The sequence below is a fragment of the Arvicanthis niloticus genome, chromosome 6 (assembly GCF_011762505.2).
Source record: "Arvicanthis niloticus isolate mArvNil1 chromosome 6, mArvNil1.pat.X, whole genome shotgun sequence".
Classification (NCBI taxonomy): Eukaryota; Metazoa; Chordata; class Mammalia; order Rodentia; family Muridae; genus Arvicanthis; species Arvicanthis niloticus.
Genome location: NC_047663.1, coordinates 15,728,204 through 15,744,471, shown reverse-complemented (window position 1 = coordinate 15,744,471; position 16,268 = coordinate 15,728,204). Strand labels below are relative to the sequence as shown.

The 16,268-nt window shown below is 46.8% G+C and overlaps 1 protein-coding gene across 4 annotated transcripts in view; it reads right to left on the bottom strand.

Moving 5' to 3' along the window:
- Pecam1 (platelet and endothelial cell adhesion molecule 1) overlaps positions 1-16,268 on the bottom strand; it is a 60,257-nt gene that overhangs the window by 28,192 nt on the left and 15,797 nt on the right. For 3 of the 4 annotated variants that reach the window (XM_076935597.1, XM_034507808.2, XM_034507807.2), the window contains exons 3-9: positions 14,670-14,963; positions 12,015-12,317; positions 10,868-11,143; positions 6,602-6,850; positions 4,762-5,037; positions 878-1,165; positions 107-214 (exon numbers count right to left, since the gene is read on the bottom strand). In XM_076935597.1, coding sequence (XP_076791712.1) covers positions 107-214; positions 878-1,165; positions 4,762-5,037; positions 6,602-6,850; positions 10,868-11,143; positions 12,015-12,317; positions 14,670-14,963 — 1,794 coding nt within the window. The remainder of the gene's footprint in view (positions 1-106; positions 215-877; positions 1,166-4,761; positions 5,038-6,601; positions 6,851-10,867; positions 11,144-12,014; positions 12,318-14,669; positions 14,964-16,268) is intronic. The other variant, XM_076935598.1, reaches the window with a different exon arrangement.

Genomic DNA, 16,268 nt, shown 5'->3' with positions numbered 1-16,268 from the left:
GCTGACATCCCGTAAGGAGAATACATGGTGCTCCTTCAGCCTCCTCCAGGATGCCTCACAGACACAGCCAGTTCCCCGGAAGAGCAAGCTGCAGATAGACACTCACCCTTGGCTTTCCTCAAAAAGTAGCATTTGGCTGCAACTATCAAGGCGGCGATGACCACTCCAATGACAACTACCGCAATGAGCCCTTTCTTCCATGGGGCAAGAAAGACTGGAAGTCGGTGAGGAAAAAAAAGAAAAAAGAAAAAAAGAAAAAAAAAAAAAAAGGAAGCACATGTTTTTCTCCTACCAGCAAGAAGTAACAGCAGATTTAAGCAGCAATTCAGACCCCATTTTGCAGTCCATGTAAATGGCATCTTGCTTTGGCAGCTGCCTATGAGGGCTTCTGTACTCAGCCTGTGCCTGATGAGATGGTGGCTTCTGCTAGAAGCCAAAGGTCAACTACAGTCTTCAGGGAGGTACCAAGCCAATTTTGCTGAGGTGTTGCTCCATTTGGGGTGGCCTTTCCACCCTTCTCCATCTCTGCAGGACTCTCCCAGTCAAGCACATGGCTAGGTCCCTATCAACACGTCTGTGTTTGGGTACAGGTCACTCACGAAGAGACATTTAACTCACAATATGAGTCAACTGATATCTCCCTATCAGATACTTAGAATTGGGACTGGATACAATATCTTCAGTTCTTTATGTATAATCATCTCCTTTTCTGCTCAAGTTAGCATGAGTGGGTTTCTGCCAATTATAACTAATCAGACAATGATTTCTTATCTCTCTCAGATGAGCTAGTCTCCACTCCTCTCCCTTTCACAAGGAATGCATGCTTTCTGTCCCTTGGAAGCCCCCGTACTGATGCCCTGGTGGGGCCTGGACTCACCTCTGATGGTTAGAGTGCTGCTTCTCTGACTGGTCCTCATGAGGCTGGCTCTGTTGGAGGCTGTGCAATAGTACTGTCCTTCCTGTTCCTTGCTAGCTTGTTTATTGAACCAAAACGCTTGGGTGTCATTCACGGTGTCTTCGTGGAAAGGTCTGTTCTCCTTTTCTTTGTAAAACTGAAACGTGATTGGGCCAGTCCCCTCTTTCACGGAGCACCGAAGCACCATCTCACTTCCAGACTGTACCTCGTTACTCGACAGGATGGAAATCATAACTTCATCCACCGGGGCTGGAAAGCAGGCCAAGGATTAGCCGGGGGCAGAGGGGAGCGAAGCAAGTAAGAGGTGCACACCCAGAATCCCAGCATTTGGGAGACGAATGCAGAAGGATCTCATGTTCCAAGCCAGAATGCAACACAGAGACCCAGTCACAAAGAACCCAAGAGGGAGAGGAGGGAGCTAAATAGAGAAGGGACATAGAATGGTCACTTCTTGTCAGCTTCTCTTCCAGCCAGGATTCCAATCCTCTTCTCTCCACTTCCACTGATTAGACCAGAAGGACAGTAACAGACACCTGCTGTCCCCATTCACTGATAAAGCACAAAATGCTAAGGACACACATCATCCCCTCACCTTGAGCATGACTGGCCACTCAACAGAATGACAAGATTAACTTGTGCTCTCTCTTGGAGTTTTGAGTACACGTGCACATGTACGTATTTATGCAGGTAGATGTGTGTGTGTGTGTGTGTGTGTGTGTGTGTGTGTGTGTGTGTTTGAATGATCTCTCTCTGCCTTTCTGCTTACAGTGTTGCATGGCACATGGGCTGGAGAGATGCCCCAATGGTTGTGGCTGCTCTTCCAGAGGACCCCACCGAGGTTCAATTCCCAGCACACACATGGCTGTTCACAACTGTTTGTAACTCCAGTTCCAGAGGATCGGACACCCTCACGGAGATATACATGCAGGGAAAACATTAACACACGTCAGATAAATAAATAAGAATTGTAAAAGGTGTGTGGCGCTTACCCCTGTTTTTTTTCTTCTTTCTGTGTGCTTTTTAAAGCCTCTTCTCCCATTTCCTTGTTCTCCCTCAGGTTCGCCTTCCAACCACCCGGTTTTGTTATTGTACATGTCTGTTGTTGTCATTGTTCATTTACGTATTGTGAGGCAAGGTCTCACTGTGTAACTCTAACTGGCCTCAAACTCACAGAGATCCGCCTGCCTCTGCCTCTTAAGTGCTGGGATTAAAGGCTTGCACAACCATGCTCTGCCCTTACTTTGTTTTGTTTTGAGACAGGGTCTCATAGAGCTGGCCATGAACTCCAGATGTTAGCCTCCAAAATCCTGGGATTACAGGTATGTACCACCCTCCGAAGATACCCATCTGCTTTTAAAACTGCATTGCTATTTCTAGTTTCAAAGAAGCTGGAAAAGTTCCTTGATCCTCAGACCATGGTCCTAAAGAGGAAATTTGGTGAAAGAGGTCATTCATTCTTATATTTTTGGTTGTAAGCCTAGCCTTTAATGGCTGAGCCATCTCTCCAGTGCGAGGTCATGCATTCTTAACACAGTTTTCCAGTCTCGCCTTCCTCTAGCCTGAGCATCACCCAGCCCCACCCCTGTTGCCATGGCTTCACTCTCTGTGCTGTCTCTGAAGCTGATTCTCCTCCCTTGCTGCTGCCTTCTTCTTCACTACTTATTTTGGCAGTGAAATATGGATTTGGGTTTTCTCTTCCAACTCCAACTCTTTTATTAAAAATGAAATTTTGATTTATCTATTCTGTGCACAGGTGTGTACATGGAAGTCCCAGAACAGTTTTTGGGAATCTGTCCTTCCACCAAGTAGGGTCCAGGGGATTGAACTCAGGTCGTTAGGCCGAGCAGGCACCTCTCTGCCTGCCGAGCCATCTCACCAGCTCCTCCACGTCCACTGTAGAGACTTTACTATCCTCAGCTTTTATTTCTGAGCATTGAAACCTAAACAGAAGTTTCCTGTCCAGACAGCTTCCTGGAACCTCACGGCTCCCTTCTCACGTGGAAGCTCAGAGAGACAAATCCACTGTGCCCCCACTGTGCCACCTTTCGTCAGCGACATTCTTAACCATTCAAGTTCTGGTTCTACGTCACCATTCCAGGCTACCTTCCCTGCTAGCGACAGTGGACTGTCCAGCAGACAGACATGAGTCACCTCTCTGAGCACACAGGGCGGTCCGATCTTGAAGGAAGCTGAGCATCAGGCCTGGGATGGCAGTGGTCCCACACAGGGGCAGACAGCCTGAGCACACTGCCAGACCTGACCACCTCTCCCACTGGGAAGCACAAGAGGTTAGTGCTGAATGGGTCTCAGGAGCCACACTACCTGGGTTCAAATCCCAGCCCTACCAACCATGCATTAGCTCTAAGTTCTAAGTTCACTGCAAGATGAATGGTAAACTATGATGAGTCTCGTGTGCTATTTTAAATATTACTAGGGATAATTTACAACAATGTTTCACCCAGGGCTGGACACATGAGACGGTCTCAGTAAATGCTAGTCACTAACACTGGCCCAATTTAAACTCAGGCTCCCTCTTCCTCATGGGCATTTATTTATTTACTACTTCTCCTTCTCCTCCCCCTCCTCTTCTTCTTCTACCTCCTCCTCCTCTCCTGTGTGCTTTTTTTTTTTTTTTTTCCCCGAGACAAGTTTTCTGTGTCGTGGCTGCCCTGGAACTCACTCTGCAGACCAGGCTGGCCTTGAACTCAGAGATCCGCCTGCCTCTGCCTCCTGAGCTCTGGGATTAAAGGCGTGCGCCACCACTGCCCAAATGCACTTACATTTTAACACCTGGAGATCTGAAGTCTTCATTCTTCAACAACAGCCTGGATGCATAGCAACCAGGTTCATCCTCCCAGACCTGTTCTTATCATGCCCCTCCTCCCTCCCGTGTCCACCAAGATTTAGGTCTTATGTAACCTCAGGTGGCCTTGATCTCACTATGTAGCTAAGGATAACCTTGAACTCTTGACCCACATGCCTCTGCTTTCCAAGTGCTGTGATTCACCACTTCCACCAGATCCCCCTACCCTATGGTACCCCAGCATGGGTACACAGTACAAGATTATAAACTGCATGTTAATGATTCATTTTTATGTGCATTAGTCTTTTGCCTGCAGGTATGTCTGTATGAGGGCATCAAGTCCCTAGGAACATTTGTGAGCTGCCATGTGTATGCTGGAAATTGAACCCAGGACCTCTGAAACAGTAGCCAGTGCTCTTAACCACAGAGCCATCTCTTCAACCCCTATAAATTGCGTGTTGATAACACAGAGTTGTTAAACAAAAGTTGCCAAAGGAAGAGAAGAGAAGGCAGATTGTGAGTCTTATAGCAGGATTCAGAGTAGTGGGGGCCACCCAAGGGCACAAGTCAGAGATGCTCAAGGAAAAGCTATCCAACCCAAGACCATAGTGAGCATCCCAGGCTAATGTCAGCGATTTCCATGAGGCCATGGTGTGGAGCAACGCCTGCTGCAGATGCCATGTGTGACTCAGATGTTCCACTAAGGCCAACAGCAGGAACGAGTCCTGGCCTGCAGTTCTTGGGGGCGGCTCTCTCTTCACCTGAAAAGGCCCCCAAACCAAAGAAGCCCAACTACACAATACCAGCAGTTCCTTAAGTCCAGCCATCTTCCCTTTTTAGGGCTTCAACTGTCACTTACATGGAAGATAAAAGGGGGTTATAACGGCCACAGCAAGAAGCCCCCAGCATTTCCCAGACCCACTGTCTGGGGCTTGGGCTTGCTTTATACTTATCTGCTATTGGACGCACAGGTAGCATCCTGTGATCCCCACAACCCCTAACCTTGAGCCCCACCTTTGCTTCTCACCACACAGCTCCTTACCTATCACCTTGACCCTCAGGATATCGCTGTGCACCTCGGGATGGGAATGGCAATTATCTGCTATGCACTGGTATTCCATGTCTCTGGTGGGCTTATCTGTGAATGTTGCTGGATCATTGGATTTCATCTGGAGAGTCTGGAAGTTGCTCTTTGCTTTCATAAGGTGATAAGTGATGGGTGCAGTCCCATTTGCTGACTGGCAGCTGATGCCCACGGCTTGTCCTTTTATGATCTCAGACTTGGCATCGTGAAAAATCCTGGGCTTCGAGAGCATTTCTGGAACAACAGGGAAAACCCAGATAAAGCAGAAGCAACAACCCAGCCTAGGACCTTCCTTCTGGTTTTCCATGGTTTTCCCCATGGGAGATCATGATTTCCAAAGCCTGCCTGCCTTCCCTATCCATCTTAAGGGGCTCCTCTAGGACTGCCCAGGTCAGGTCAGGTAGTGCTTGTCTCTGTGTGTGTGCATGTGATAACAAGGGAGAAAATGAACTGCTGTAAACAGATGGGGATGTAGCCCAGTGGTGGAGCACTTGCCTAGCATGTGTAAAGTCTTGAGTTCAATTCCCAGCACAAGGAAAGTGGAGGCAGGAAGAAGTTTGTGAGTTTGAGGCCAGCCAGGGCTACATAGTGAGATCCTATGTCAAAACAGCAAAAATATATGCTGTTTAAATCTAACTTTTGTTTTTTTTGGACAGGGTTTCTTCGTATAACCCTCAACATCCTGGAGACCAGGCTGGCCTCGAACTCACAGAGATCTGTTTGCCTCTGCCACCTGAGTGCTTGGATTAAAGGAGTGTACCATTACAGCCCAGCTTAAAATATCTAATTTTTATAAGCAGAGTAACGATATAATCTCTGGGTGTAGTAGAGCACACTTGCAATTCCACACCTGAGAAGGCAGGCAGGAAAGCAAGTTTGAGGCTAGCTTGAGCTACATAGTGTAGCCCTGTCCTGTCTCAGAAGGAGGAGGGAACTAGGAGGAACTCTGGGAGATTGTGGAGAAGAAGAGGAAGTAACGGAGGGAGAAAAGAGGCATAAGATCCAGGGATGGTGGTACATGCCTGCCTGTAAGTCCACCATCCAGGTGTGCATGACGTGGGTGCTGGGAACCAAACCCAGGTCCTCTGCAAGAGCAGCAAGTAACCGTAACCACCGGGCAGGGCAAACTCTTTAGACCCCTTGGGTGTTTGTTTTTTGAGACAGGACCCTGCCTTGTAACCCAGGTTGGACTTGAGCTTACTGCAATTCTCCAGCCTCACCGATGGGATTAATGGCATGCACCACCAACACCCAACTAGAATCTTCTTTTTTAATCTCTCTCTCTTTTTTTTTAATGTTGGGAGTCGGGGAGGATTGAGAAAGGCCCTTGCTATGTAACTATGTAACCCAGGAGGATTGAGACAGGCTCTTGCTATGCATCCCAGGCTGGTCTTGAGCTCACAGCAATCCCTGTCTCATCTTCCTGGGTATCAGGATTATCGGTATGTACCACATGCCTCCTAAACAGGTCTTAGATATACACAGAAATCTGTGCATTCTATGTACACACACATATACAGATTAAATACGGAGGTCAGAGGACAGCTTGTAGGAGTTGTTTCTTTGCTTCCACCATGTGGATCACAGGGACGGAACTCAGTTTGTCTGAGTAGGCAGCAAGCACCGTTACTCAATATGCCATTTTCCTGGCCCTCCCTGGAGTTCTCAACCTGTCTGAATCCCATCAGCCTTTGCAACTGCACTGCACTGGGGACAGCTGACCATTGGGGACAGCTGACCATCACATCCCTGTTCCTACTCAGGCTTTGTATATCTGAGCAGCTGAGAACGTACTCACCGCACACCTGGATCTGTACCAAGTCGCTTCTCTTGAACACTTTGCCAACGCCTGCGGTACAGCTGTACAGCCCGCTGTCCCTCTCCTCAGCGATCTTGCTGAAATTCTGATACTGCGACAACACCGTCTCTTCCTTCTGGATGGTGAAGTTGGATACAGGTGTGCCCAGTACGGAGCAGAACAGGTCCAACATTTTTCCCTGGTCCAGGTGACTGGAGGAGAATTCTAGCTTCGGCTTGGGAAACAGCTCTGAGGAACATCAAGTGGGAAGGGAGGGAGGTGTGTCTGGGTACCACCTCAGTCCTCCGCTGGAGGCACTTGTGGCCCAGTTACTTTCAGCAGAATCAACCCTTAGGAGCCTGCAAAAAGTCTTCCTCTGCTTCTCATATACCTGACGGCATGACTTTAAAGAGCCAGGACTCCCTCTGAACCTGAGATCTCACTGCAGGTTCTTCCTGCATTTCATCCTATGAGGATTCACTCATCCATCTATTCATTTGAGACTGGGTCTCAAGTAGCCTAGGTTGCCCTTGAACTAACTATGTAGCCAGGGATGGCCTTGAACTTTTGCTCCTCCTATCACCACCTCCCAGGTGTTGGGACTACAGGTGTGTACCACTATGCCTGGCTTCCACAAGTATTTACTGTAGGGAAGACCCTTTGCTGGGCTATGGGAAGATAACTGCCTATGAGACAATCTGACTTCAAGGAACTTATATCTAATGCTCAATTCAGGAATACCATTTGCAGCAGAGCCCACAGACAGGAAGCTGAACTTTACCCTGGGAAGATTAAGGGAACAGTCCCTGGAAGGAAGTTGTTCTAGGTGGTTGCCTAGAGAAAGTATATTAGACAATATTTGCAAGTTCATTATGGCTAGAAGAAACCACCATTGACAGTCTTGCTTGTATCTGAAGCCCTCAATTCTTAGTAAGCAGTCCAGTATACAGAAGAATGTGTCATATGTGTGTGTGTGTGTGTGTGTCTCTCTCTCTCTCTCTCTCACACACACACACTACACACACACACACACACATATATGTATATATATACATACATATATACATACATATACATACACACACACACATACACACACACACACACACACACACACACACACATATATATATATATATATATATATATATATATATATATATATATGATGGCTTTCTTCTCTAAAAAGAAAATATATACCTTATCAAGAGCACTCTAAATGTTTGTCATTATCAATAATGTACAATGAACGCTGGGCATGATGGGGCATGCCTTTGATCCCAGCATTCAGGAGGCAGATCTCTCTGAGTTCTATATAGGGACCAGCCTGGTCTACATAGGGGAGTTCTAAGGCTACATTATGAGAATGTATGAGAGTGTCTCAAAAATTATAAATAAATAAATAAATAAATAAATAAATAAATAAATAAAACATGAGGTCACACCCTACACCAGGAGGATCTGATATAGTGTGCTAACCCCCTAACTGTCGAGTTGGCAACCTGCCTACCTGTTATAAGCCTGGGGGGGTGGTGGTGGCTGTGACCGCATGTTCATAGCTTGACACTTGGGGGTGTGGAGGAAACTACTAAATGAACGGATGAATGTTTGTCTGAACGGAGACTTCCAATGGGAGAGCAGAGCCGACTCTGCTCTTAGAAACATTGTAACACAAGGTTCAGCCAATCCTCCTCTAACCATAGTGCAAGTTAAGAACATAGAGTTACTCTGCTCAATAGAATAAACAGTATTCTTTTAAGTGGTAAGTATTTTAGAGAGATCCAGCCAGGCACAGGGGTTAGAAGGAGTACTGGGCAGTGCCTGCTATGGTGGAGCACACCTGGAGTCCTAGTACTTGCATAGAGGCAGCAGGGTCAAGAGTTCAAGGCCAAATTCCACTAAGTGAAAGGCCAGCCTCAGCTACATGAGATCTTGTCTTTAAAAATAATGGAGGGGACTGGAGAGATGGCTCAGCGGTTAAGAGCACTGACTGCTCTTTCAGAGGTCCTGAGTTCAATTCCCAGCAACCACATGGTGGCTCACAACCATCTGTAATGGGATCTGATGCCCTCTTCTGGTGTGTCTGAAGACAGCTACGGTGTACTCATACACATAAAATAAACAATTCTTTAAAAAAGAAAGAAAGAAAGAGAGAGAGAGAGAGAGAGAGAGAGAGAGAGAGAGAGAGAGAGAGAGAGAAAGAAAGAAAAGCCCTGAACAACAACAACAAAATCTGAAAGATAAAATTGTTTAAAAAAAAAAAAATACCGGAGGAAGGTGGAGAGATAGCTCGATAGTTAAGAGTGCTTACTGCTCTTACAAAGGACCTAATTAGGTTCCTACAGCAGACAGCTCACAAGCACCTGTGACTCCAGTTCCAAGAGCTCTGACATCCTCTGATCTTAGCTTCACATGCACACACATGGCACATATAAATGCATACAGACATACGTAAATTCTTGTTTATTTTTGTTTTTTGTTTTTTTCCGAGACAGGGTTTCTCTGTGTAGCCCTGGCTGTCCTGGAACTCACTCTGTAGACCAGGCTGGCCTCGAACTCAGAAATCCGCCTGCCTCATAAATTCTTTTTTCAAAATCTTTTTGTTTGATTTTTTTTGTTGTTGTTGTTGCTGTTGTTGTTGTTGTTGTTTTTGAGACAGGGTCTTACTACGTAGCTTTGGCTGGCCTGGAACTCACTATGTAGACCAGGCTGGCCTCGAACTCATAGAGATCTACCTGCTTCTGCCTCCCAAGTACTGGTATTATAGACATGTGGAACAGGTGTGTGTCACCATACCTGTTAAAATCTTTTACAGGTTGGCTATGGTGGCACATGCGTTTAATCCGAGCACTCAGGAGACAGAGAGACAGGTAGATTTCTGTGAGTTTAAGTCCAGCCTGGTCTACAATGGGAGTTCCAGGACGACCAAGACAGGTTTTTAAAGACAGAAAAACCCTGTCTTGAAAAACAGAGAGAGAGAGAGAGAGAGAGAGAGAGAGAGAGAGAGAGAGAGAGAGAGAACCTTTTATTGAAACCTATCCCCCAACCATAGCTGAAGCTATTTTGATCCATGCCTGTTGGTTATTTATTGCCCATTGTTGCTGTAATACGCCTGCCAACCACTGATGCAGAAAGATTATTCAGAGCAGGGTCATGCTGACCACATACCCTGCTATATTCTGTATGTTATGATGTTGGTTGACCTTCAAAAATTCCACAACCATAAGTGTCACGTAAGGCGCATCAAATTAAAGGTCATTATGAACCGTTATGTCCTAACTGGCTTGAGTCAGGGCTGACCACCGGACAGCACTGCCAGCACCTGCATATGAGCTCAGTGTGGTTTTTGCCGTTTTAGCCTTTATAAACTGACATAGAAAAAAAAATGTTCAGGGTCGTAGCCTCAGTCCCCAGATTCTGAACTACAGCCCTGATTGATCAGTCTTAGGGTATGTGTTCAATATAGCCCTGTCTGAGATCAGTGTTTGTGTGGTTTATGGGGTGACTCCTGGACCCCAACACCTTTTAGAAAAAGAATTTGGGCTCAGCACTTAAGAGCACTGGCTACTCTTACAGAGGACCCAGGTTCAATTCCCAGCACCAATATGGTGACTTCCAACTGTAACTCCAGTTCTAGGACAGCCTATACCCTATTCTGGCCTTCATGGACACCAAGCCTAGAAGTGGTGCACAGACATACACACAGGCAAAACATCCACACACATATAAAATAAAATTTAAAAAAATGTAAAGCAGTCATAACAAAGAGTTTGGCATAGAGGAAAGATAGACACCTACAGAGGTATTAGCCAAGGCTCACTTTCTGAATGCAGACCACAGCTATCATTTAAACATTGTGACGGTCCCCACAACTATCTCATTTAAATGGACATGTGACAGTCCTATAAGGGGACTACCATCACATCCTCATTGTATCTCACACAGTTGGGGCAGGTTCAAGGGTTCAGCCAAGGGCACAGAAGTGGTGAGCACCTGAACATTTAGCCAATACAGTCAACTGCTATACACTGAATCTTTCCCACAAGCCCCAGCACCCAGCATGAATACACCCAAGACAACCTGGAATAGAAAAGGCATCATGCTGATTGGCCAGGGTCTCACTAGATAGCGCAGGCTGGCCTTGAACTCGTGAGCCTCTTACCTCAGCCCCCCAAATGCTGGCATTATAGACATGTGGAACTATGCCTAGCCACAATTGCGTCTTGAGCACCGGCCGGCCACCTGCCAGCCCCTCAGCGTTCCTACCTGTTATGTTGACCATGATGCTACTGGTCTTGGAGATGCGGTTTGATTCCACTTTGCAGGTATAGTGTCCACTGTGCTCTACCATGGCCATGACTGAGTAGACAGCTTCACTGCCTTGTTTGGATGTAGCTACAATCGCCTTGTCCTTTTGGATTATAATTTCTGGAAATTCCTGGACCAGGTGTGTCACTTGAACTATACACTTAATGTGGAGCTGGTCTCCTTCTATGATCATCTCAGGAGGCTCAACTTGAAACTTGGGAGTGGAGAAGGACGCTACGAGAAAGATGACAAGCCAGTTGGACTCAAGTTCAAAACTGGGCACATTTCTACTCTGTTATCTGGGTGGGAGGAACCCTGTGTGTATGGGGGTGCCGTGTTCCGGCGCATGTGTGTAAAGGCAGGAAGAACAGCAAGTATGCTGACCACCGAGCCATCTCTCTAGCCCCATTTGCCCTGTTTTTTTATGAGACCGACTCTCTCATTGGCTTGGGGCTGAGGCTGAGTAGCCAGTGAATATCAGGAATCTGTCTGGTCTGGCTCTTGCTCTGGCTCTCTAGGGCTGGGATTACAAACGTGCACTACCATACCCGGCTTAACATGGGTTTGGGGCATCAAACTCACTTTATGTTCTGAACTATCTCCCTAGCTCTTTCGGCTCCTCTTCCTTGTGGCCCCTCCCCCACTGGGGAGGATTTAGGTTTTTCCCAAATGCTGGTCAACATCCCACCACATGTTTGTATCTCTAGTCCTCTCTTTCATTTTTACTTTGAGAGGTGGTCTCATTCAATTGCCCAGACTGCCCTTGAACTTTCAATCCTCCTGCCTCAGCAACTTGAGTAGGTGGGATTGCAGGCCTGCACCATCACACCCAGCTGCCATTCCCACCCCCTACTTATCTTTTTAGTTAATGTTATTTCTTTGTTTGGCTCATGGGAGAAAGAGTCTCATAGCTGAGGATAGTCTTGAACCCTCCTGACCCCCTGCCTGTACCTCACCAGGGCTGGGATTACAGTCTGTGCTACCAAGCTTATAATTATGAGAGCAGGCACCCCCAAAGGAGGTACAGCTTCTCCAATTTCTGGGCTCCTTTTTGCTACATGCAACCTGTCACCACAAAGGATGGTACAGAGGGTAGGATTCTGACCCTGTACGGTGACGTATTCACTCCTGGTGAATTCTGAGCGCACCACTTCAGCTCCGAACAGGACCCCAGCTTGGCAACGAAACACTACCACTTGGTCTTGCTCCTCAATGGGAAATTCCATGAGCACAAAATTCTGGTTGGAGATCTTCTCTCTCGTTCGCTTGATAAGCTTTGTCTCCAGTTCTAGCTTTTCAATTTTAAAATATAGTGGTGGCTTTTCTTCTTGCATGGAACAATTGACTGTCACGATCCCGCCTTCTGTCACCTCCTTCTTGTCCAGTGTCACCTGAGGCATGGGTACTCCTTTGGAGAATGAGAAAGTTCAGTTAGGATCAGTTCCTCATAATGGCCCATCTCCCTTATCTGTCGCTGTGGCCGATAGGTATCATGGACCTTTATTTCCCAAAGATTCAGCCCTACCTACCTCAGGTGATCACTGGGCATCTACGAGCCTGGCACTGTAGCATACAGTCTTAAAATATAATACAATGGTGTTTTCAATGGGTTACAATCCCCTTTGGAAGGTGGCACAACTGGATTCCCAACCGGTACAGTTTAAAAAAGGAAAAACCCAGGTGTGGTGATGTATACCTTTCATCCTTGTTGTTAGGAAGCAGAAACAGGCAGATCTCTCTGAGTTCAAGGCCAGCCTGGTCTACATAGTGAGTTCCAGGCCAGCCAGGGCTACATAGTGAGACCTTGTCTCAGAAAAAAAAAGTCAGTATTTAATAATGTTACTTCAGCTGATGCTTTCATTGTCTGTGTGTGTGTGTGTGTGTGTGTGTGTGTGTGTGTGTGTGTGTCTATGTGGAGGCCACAGGCCAATATTGGGCATCTCTCCACCTCACCTTGCTATTTGAGATGGATCTCTCACTGAACTTGAATCTTTTTTTTTTTTTCTTTTCTTTTCTTTTTTTTTTTTTTTTTGACAGGGTTTCTCTGTGTAGCTCTGGCTGTCCTGGAACTCACTCTGCAGACCAGGCTGGCCTTGAACTCAGAAATCCACCTGCCTCTGCCTCCCAAGTGCTGGGATTAAAGGTGTGTGCCACCACCGCCCGGCCTGAACTTGAATCTTACTAATTCAACTAGGCTGAATGGCCAGCAAACCTTAGGGAGCTTCCTGTCTGTCCACACCCCTCAGTTGTAGGATTACAGACACATCCCAGGCCATGAGTACTGGGAATCTGCATGCTCATGTCTTTTGTTTGAGTGGAAGGCTTTTTACAGATTGAGCTATCCCTGGCCTCTGTTGTAATTTATTGAATGCCTACCTCAACCAGTTGTTGTTGTTGCCTTTGTTTTGAGACAGGGTTTCTCTGTGTAGCCCTGGCTGTACTGGAACTTGCTTTGTAGATTAGGCTTGCCTCAGACTCACAAAGATCCACCTGCTTCTGCCTCCCGAGTGCTGGGATTAAAGGTATATATGTTTATAGCCCAAAAGAACAGACAGATGTTGGGGAAAAACAGATGTTTCACTACAACTAAGATACAGCCTGGGAAGTGCTCTCTGAGGTAGCGTCATCCCAGGAAGAGACTAAATTTGCCCAGACTAAGATGGCACAGCATCACTAGGAAACCTAGTGGGTTACCTCATGGGCCCACTATGGTCTGTGTTGTTCACTATTGACTAAAGACTGTACCTCATGCAGCTGTACACCAATGGGCCGGGAACTATGCTTAAGTCCCCTACTGATTGATTACCTGTTACCTCCACTTCATTCATGAGGATTCCAGAATTTAATGTTCTCGTTATGTTTTACTTATTATTTGTCTGGTGTTGTGTGTGGTCCCAAGAGTGCTAATGGTGTAAGTGTGGAGGTTATGGGAGGCTATGGGAGTTAGTCCTCTTCTTCTACTACAAGGGTTCAGGGGATTGAATGCTGCTCAGGCTTGACAGCAGTAATTTTAACCTCCCAGGTACCTCTGTGGCCCCTGAAGTTTAGTATGGCTATCAGACTTGCCCAGACTCAGCACAGAGAGACTGCAGTCTAGTGGGTTTTGTTCTGGTTTTCCAGACAGGGTTTCTCTGTGTAGCCTGGTTATCTTAGAACTCACTCCGTAGACCAGGCCATCTCGAATTCACAGAGATCTACCTGCCTCTGCCTCCAAAGTGCTGGGATTAAAGCTGTGCCCCACCAAGGCCTGGCTCATGTGGCATAGCCTGTGGTCTGTCACTGTCACAGAGGGGCATAAACACTGTAAGGACTGGTGCCCCAGGAAAAAAATCAACTCTGTTGAGAAAGTGCTAGAAGAAACTCAGTAGCAGGATGTGGAGCCGCATGTCTGTAAGGCCACCGCATTCGCAGAAGACTGAAGCCAGCCTTGGCTGTGGGGAGACTGTATTTCAGAGGGGGGGTTGGGAGAATAAAGTGTAGTCTATGACTTAAGGAGGATGGGGAAGGGTGTTCCCAAGGCTGGGACATCATTCCGAAGGAGGAAGTCCTGCCCTCACACAGCCGGAGTTTCTAAAGCCTACAGTTTCAAGTCAGGATGCTAGGTAGTGAGCAGGAAAGGTGGAGCTAACAGAGGGAAACCAGAGTGACTGGCTTCACCATCACCATTACCGTCACCGTGAGCGGCATGACCAGCGTCACCAACGTGACCAGCGTCACCAGTTTGCTGTTCTGCTTGTGTCATCCAAACCCCTGGACTCACCATTCACCTTCACCGGGTACTCTATTGTGGTTTTTTCCTTGTTGTTCAGGATCACGGTGCATTTGTACTTCCCTGAGTGGAAGACCCGAGCCTGAGGAATGACGTAGCTCTCTGTGTGCTCCCTGGAGGAGACGTTGTACACCAGCACATCGTCCTTATAAAACAGCACCAGGTGCTGAGGCCTGATTTTCGAGGTGGTGCTGATATCCACAAGGCACTGCAGGGTCAGTGTGTGCCCATTCGTCACCTCCCAGGATGGCAGGCTTTCCATATGGATGCTGTTGATGGTGAAAGCTGAGGCAAAGCAGAAGGATGGCAGACACTGTTACCTCAGAAACAGCATCGTTCAGAGACACAGACCCATGCACACACCGCACACTACCCACATATACACCACACCACACACATACCCCCTCACACACACAACACACACATACCCCCTTTACACACACACAACACACACATACCACCCTCACACACACCACACACATACCCCCTCACACATACAACACATGTACTCCCCTCATACACACATACCACACACATACCCCCTCACACACACAACACACACACATACCCCCCTCACACACACCACACTATACACATATACATACCACACGCCCTACACATATACACATACCACACACACATACATACACAGCACACACATACATATACACCACATACACACACCATACCATACACATATATACACCACACACACAACATATAAACATACCACACACATATACACACACCATACATATACCACACACACACAAAATAAGTCTTTTTAAGAAAGAAGTTATTTCTTAAGTTATTGTGATAGGTATATAGGAAAGTGGCCAGAAAGCATGCAACACCAACACTGTGTGGTACACAGTAGTTGCTTAATAAACAGTGACTTTCTGTCCTAAAGTCAGACATGCCTAGGAATGTTCACCCAAGGTTCTAGTTGTCCCTGTCTCTTCCTCCTCCTTTACCCCTTCTTCTTTCCCTCCCTCTTCTTTTCCTTCTCTCTTCATTCTTTGTCCCCTTCCTGCCTCCACCCCACCTCCACTGGGAGACCAGGCTGGCCACGAACTCCAAGATCCTCTGCCTCTTCTTTCCAAGTGTTGAGATTAAAAGTGTGTGCCATGCTGGGCAGTGGTGGCACACACCTTTAATCCCAGCACTTGGGAGGCAGAGGCAGGCGGATTTCTGAGTTCGAGGCCAGCCTGGTCTACAGAGTGAGTTCCAGGACAGCCAGGGCTACACAGAGAAACCCTGTCTTGAAAAACAAAACAAAAAAGAAAGAAAGAAAGGAAGGAAGGAAGAAAGAAAGAAAGAAAGAAAGAAAGAAAGAAAGAAAGAAAGAAAGAAAGAATTAAATGAGGGAGGAAGGGAAGGGAGAGAGAGAGAGAGAGAGAGAGAGAGAGAGAGAGAGAGAGAGAAAGAGAGATGGGATTATAGCAAATTCAAGGCCAACCTAGGTTACATAGTGTATTTTAGGCAAGCCAGTGAAGTTCTAAAATCTTAAATAGATAAAATAGACAGACAGACAGACAGACAGGCAGATGTGTTGAGGGAGGGCTGGGGATGTATTTCAGGGGTTGGGAG